The 6203-nt window shown below is 40.8% G+C and overlaps 1 protein-coding gene across 1 annotated transcript; it reads right to left on the bottom strand.

Moving 5' to 3' along the window:
- Positions 1 to 1096: 1096 nt before the first annotated feature.
- LOC138057946 (uncharacterized) lies at positions 1097 to 2628 on the bottom strand. Its single transcript, XM_068903849.1, has 2 exons — positions 2281 to 2628; positions 1097 to 1899 (listed from the first exon to the last, which is right to left on the bottom strand). Exons 1-2 carry the CDS (start codon positions 2525 to 2527, stop codon positions 1436 to 1438), a joined length of 711 nt encoding a protein of 236 aa, XP_068759950.1. The 5' UTR covers positions 2528 to 2628; the 3' UTR covers positions 1097 to 1435.
- Positions 2629 to 6203: the final 3575 nt, after the last annotated feature.

Below are 6203 nucleotides of genomic sequence, written 5' to 3'. Positions count from 1 at the left end.
AGTGCATTCCAGTTGGATTTCGAAGGGACTTTTCAGAGGACGTGTCTTTTGTTGAGCTGTCACGACATGATTCTTGCCTCTTTCAAGTGTTAGCAATGAATCCTGACAGTTACAACCTCTTCAAACCAAAGATTTTAGGTTAATTGGTAGGATTACTTTAAAATATAAGGGTGCCAGCAAGTCCTTTGGTAGAAAGCTCGAAGCTCTGAGAAGTTTCAGCTTATTGACAAAGCTCTTATTGACGTCGCAAGTCACGATTGGAGTCAATTATTGCCCCTAGAACTCTGTATTTCCGTTGGGTGTGGTGTACGATGGTTCTCTATGCACCACTTGTAAAGCTGGTTTAATTTTAAGGCACTTTTAATAGCTAAAGGCGCGGTGGCCTAATGTTACAGTACTCGACTCCGAATCGAGTGGGTCCGGGTTCGGGCCCTGGCCGGGAATATTGTGTTGTGTTCTTGGGCAATACACTTAACTCTCACGGTGCCTCTCTCCACCCAGTTGTGTAAATGGGCACCGGCGAAATGCTATGGGCAACCCTACGATGGACTAGAATCCCATCTAGGGGGGCCTAGTCGCTTCATGCTATGGAAACCGGAGATAGGCGCCGACCTTATGGACCTTCTGGCTCGTAAACAGAGACTTTACCTTTTTCTTTTAATAGCTAAAGAGAGCTGGTCTAAAAACGCGCCGGTACATAAAGGGTTGTGTCGCCTGCATATACAAACGTCGTAGCTGACGTTATCGCTGTTGGTAGGTCGGTCGTGAAGTGTCACGGTGAAAATAACGTAGGGGCAAGAACTCGTTCAGTTTGTTTCCGCCCTGTTGGGTTCGGGGGGAAACGGTTAAATCAATACCGTGTTTCTTTGCCCTAAAAATGTCCTTGTCAAAAACCAAAATTTGATTTGATTTGCGTTAACTTGTTAATTTCAATTTACAGTGTCCCCGATTAGTGCTCTACGGCGCTAGAAGATTAGACATTTCCTTTCCTTTCCTTTCCTAGGGAGAGTGGCCACTGAATCATAGTAAGCGTGTATATGTACATCGTTTTGTTATTTCTTCAAAATGATACAATTGACAAGGAACTGTTTCTGTCAGGGCCTTTTATCCATTTGTCATTGAAACAAAACAAAAACAAAAAACACCAAGAAAAAAGGTTAAAGATCTGAACAATCGACTTAACTTCAAGAGCGCTTTTCAGTCGAGTTCGAAGAAAATTCTATTCGAAAACAAGAAAAATTTTGTTTGGTAAATCACAATAGAGGAATATCTTTTAAGCAACGCAATCAAAACTAGACACGAAGCAGATATGGCTTAGAATTTCGTTTTGACGGGAGAGTTACGGACCAATCACTGAGCCGTTGAATGGAGGTTCGGCTAAGAGCGCGCTCCGATTCATTCCGACCCTTCATGATAGTTTTGAAAACGCGAAGTGTTACACGAGCCTAGCGTAGACGTCGCAACAAGATTTTCCGTCGTTGTCACCCTCATAGAAGCTATTCACCATATCTTCACCGAACCACAATCGCAATTCTTGACCTTTTACCACAACCGACGGGTCGGAGAAAACAGACAGCACGATCTCGGGAGAGAACGAGTTGTACCCTTGAAGACTAGACCACTTGTTGTTGTTTCTCATAAATTGGCTCGATGGGAGCAGGATGTGGTTTGAGGAATTTGTGATGACAATGTTGACCATTTCTTTCAGGCTGCTCACATAGGTACTGCAACCCCAATAAGACCAAAACTTCTTATTGCTTTTGGCACACGTCACATAGCCGTAAAAATGGACCAGTTTTATGGAAGCCAACCTGCCGCCAATTGGAACAAAAAACTTGCCAAACTGATCACCTTTTGCACCAAAACACACCGGAGCAGTATTCATCTTGATCCATGGGTCTACAAATTTAAAAGAAAATACGAAAATTAGAAAAGAAAGGAAACTTAACATTTTCCTATAAGTGACAAATTTTCGAAGAACTCAAATCTCGTGATTTCTTTGCTAAAATAAATTGTTGCAAAGAATAGTCCTCTCAGTTGCGTCTGTTTTTCGAATTCCGGGTTTCGTTTTTAGGCTTTGCCCTATTCAAGTGTTCAAAAGTAAACTCAATTTGACGGAATAAGTTGGCGATAACAGTAATAACAGGGAAACAACTGAATTAGCCCTAAATTTAAGCGACACTAGAATAGATTGAACCAATTCTACCATTCAGCTCAATATATTAAGTCCCACCAATTGGGTATTTGATAATCAATAAGAATGGTCAAAAAGCAATCTACCTTTGCTGTCTTTTTTTTCAATTTCGTGAATTAATTCTTTCTTCATGGTTTGGAATTCTTGTTTTATCATCGATTTGAGTTCAGTCAGTCCTGCTCCTGAAGTGCACAGCTGCTGCACCAAAACTTTCCCAACACTGTTCGGTTTAACCGTTGGCTGGTTAACGTTGGTGTCTCCATTCCCCTGCGATACATTCGCAGCCGTAGCGCACAGACAAACGCTTATGATTGTAAACAAAGTTGTCTTCATTCTAGCGTGAAGAGAACTGATTTTGGCTTACAAGGAAACTCGGAAACCGGATCAACGCTTTGTTTGCTGAAGATATATACAAGGCTTCTTTGTAGATTCAAATGATGCAATCTCTTAGTAGTCATTCAGGTTTAGTTAGCTACCGCGATCTACTCTTTCGTGTATAAACAAGAACTAAACGTTAACTTTTATTATTCTTTGCCGACAAAAACAAATTACTGATTCAAATATTGCGAGAACTATAACAGACAACGTTTTGCGTAAAAAGTTGACAAACAGTGGTTTAAAAGCTTTGGAAGATTTTTTTTTCTAGTGCGAAGATAAATTTATCAAGATTATTTTATAAATACCAACAATAATAATAATGTTTTCGATCGCATTAAATTTAAGAAATTCAATACTAACGCTTATACATAAATTAGAAGATCAAAATTATTGATTGTCATGAAACATAAGTAAGTCGATTGTCTCGACGTACAAACTTTCCAAATAAAATTGTTGAAGTAAGGCAATATTAACAACCGAACAGACGTTTGGGGAGTCGGAAGGGTATTCCACAAGGAATATGTACAAAAAGTTTAGAGTTAACCGTCGGAATTGTAACAAGTGATTTGAAGGATGAAGGCAGTTTACAAATATACGCGTTGCAAGAGGGAGGACAAATAGACTGGCCAGCTTCCGTGGAGACTTTTAAAAGTAAAAACTTTGAACTTTATCCTTCAAGTGGTTCAAGTTGCTGCCCGTGCAACTCCTGAAATGCACGGGTAGCATGTTCATGTTGTATTTTAAGATTGCTTCGGTGTCAGTTCGCTTTCGACGTCGTTGGCCCATCGTCGGAGCGAATAGATACAGACATTTAAAGTTGGGGGCCTTAACGCTGTCAAGCTTATCCGATTGGTTACGTTCCATATATGGCCCAACAAGCTTCAAGCCGTAAATATTACGGTGTGTAAGTAGAGGTCTTGGAGTTCACTTTTAAAAATTACTATCATAGGGAAGCAATGTTCCGACCCATTCTCTTGGTCGACTCCGTCTCATCGTAACTTCGTTCCCAGAGCTTTCATCTTCCCACCACAGAGGGAGCGAGGAAAGAAAGACCCTGGTTTAGGCTGGTCACGTGTCTACCAAAAAGTGGAAGGTGACAACAAATATGACACATCTTGCTTGCTTGTGCTAGCGGAAAGTGGAATCCAGAATTACCGAAAAAAAATCTACGCAGCGTCAACCTGCAAGGCATCGAGCTGTAGGCTTTGCAAATCTACGGTAGATACTGATTACTGCAAAAATTTGTACAAAGAAGCAAATCGAGCGAATCGAATTGTTGCCGCACTTACTGCGTAGATTTACATCCCAATGGAGCGTTTTCATTCACGTGACCAGAAGCCATATTGGATTACTGAAACAAAAGAAAGCGGTATTTGCATAAAAATAGAGTTCAGCTCCCGGAGGATTTGTTTGGTACACCATCATGGTCGCCATTCCTTTGTTTTGGAACACCAACATGGCAGCCGTGACGTCCTGTGAAAACGATCTATAGCTGCTCTGCGAAATCGAACATCGACGATTGCTGAAAAACATGGCGACTTATCTACCTCAGCTAAAATACCAAAATATCAGCGGCGACAATATCCGGGAAAGCGGGGACCCCTCCCATGGTGGAAATATGTCACTAAGACATCCAGAAATACCGCAAAAAAAATCTACACAGCGTCAACCAGTAAGGCATCGAGCTGTAGGCTTTGCAAATCTGTGGTAGATTCTGATCTCTGCAAAAATTTGTTGTGCAAAGAAGCAAATCGATCGTTACCGTCTAAACCGTAGAAGACATTTACGGAAAAAGTCCGCAACGAAGTGAATTGTTGCCGCACTTACTGCGTACAATTACATTTCAATAGCTGCTCTCCGAAATCGAATTAACATCAAAGATTGCTGAAAAACATGGCGACTGATCTACTTAAGCCATGCCTCGTTTTGGCTGTGACAAATACCATCGGCGACAATATCCGGGAAAGCGGCGGCCCCTCTCATGGTGGAAAATATGTCAATAAGACAGGTGACCAGCCTTAACCAGGATATTTCTTCCCTCGCTCCCTCTGGGATGGGGAGATGAAAGCCCTGGGAATGAGATTGATCCTGTCACGAAGAGGTAAGAAGTGGCAGCTTGAGGGTCTATCACCCCTTGCTGCTGTATACTCGATAGCAAAAGAAATTCATTCGCTTTATCGTTTTGTCCTCCAAATCAACCAAGCATATGACACATTTGAATAAGAAGTGTTATAAAGTTTGACAAGAAATGTGCGAATTCAACACAAAGATCACAGTCGCCCAACTCTTGAGGTTGACCATTGTTACTGCAAAGTCAAAAAATTACTCTCCCAGACGAGGTTATTTATCACCAGGTAATTCCATCGTTTTGGTTTTTGTTTTGGTTTTTGTTGAAACTTAACCACGCTTCCAACAGACCTGTTTATTTTCGTGACTTATCCACGCGATGCTTACAGAGCACTACCACAAAAATCCTCTCGTATCACATTTCAACCCACGTATCCAAATTTGTTAAGCTCGAGAATTACACAACACGATATTAAAATTCACAAAGGCTGGAAATAACACAAAAACCTTTTCCAGCGAAACATTTATTGAAACAAACAACATATTTGCTATTAGAGGCAAAATACCCTTCCCATTTCAATTGCGTGCGTGCAAACAAGACACACAATCCGTGTCACAAAGCATATGCAATTAAATAAATTTCTGACAGTTTACATCAAACCCTTTTCGAAAGAACCTTGACCGTAAATAATGAAGCACAAAAGAGACAACGAGCTTTCATTCAAATAATTCTTCACTGTCACATTTCCATTTTTTTTTTACCTTTTCAGAGTTGAGTACAAAATAAATGTAAATTGCCAGACAACTTTAGATTCGACTTCATTAAACACTGTGTTGAATTCAAGGCGTTCGATTCCTTCAATGTTTCTTAAATCCATTAAAAAAAATTGCCATTTAATTTCGGTGTTCTATGTAATACCAAGTTAGTAAAATATTAGAAACAAAGCTCACTTGATATCCAACGGCGAAAAATGAAATTGTTGTCGAAGACAATTACTCGTCCCTTTAAAGATTCCAGACATTTATTTTTCACCGCCTGTCTCGTTCATCCAATCGACGTTCCATTCTTCAGCTCCATGAGGGTATATTTTGTTTAAAGATCCACTAAAACGTCATTCGCTTTACAATGACTTTCGATGCCATTGCAGGTTAATTAAATGTTCTCCCGTGTGCACCAGAGAAATCTACGCATTACCCCAGCCCCCTGAAACCTAACAAATTACGCAAAGAGGACTGTACGCACAAAGACACCACTAAGAATGGGAGGGACAGGAAAGACTTTTTGTGACACGGAAAAAAATTAAAAGACGGAGAAATGAAACGCAGATTCCGACTGGGCTTGGCAACCCAGTAATAATCAATACTGTACAATACCTGATCACCATCAATACTACTCTCATCCAAGCCAGTGACATAAACATTAAGGTATACTGGGGGTCTCCTTTCTCTTCTAGGGTACCTCGTGTTCTCAGTTCGGGGCTGTGGACTAGCCTCCACTCGATTTCCACGCCTTGGCTCTTCAGCTTCTTCACTAGGATCTCTCTTAGACCTGAGATCATCAGAA

Source organism: Montipora capricornis, chromosome 7, assembly GCF_036669925.1.
Source record: "Montipora capricornis isolate CH-2021 chromosome 7, ASM3666992v2, whole genome shotgun sequence".
Taxonomy (NCBI): Eukaryota; Metazoa; Cnidaria; class Anthozoa; order Scleractinia; family Acroporidae; genus Montipora; species Montipora capricornis.
The sequence above is the reverse complement of the archived record's forward strand: the minus strand, read 5'-3'. Positions and strand labels throughout refer to the sequence as shown.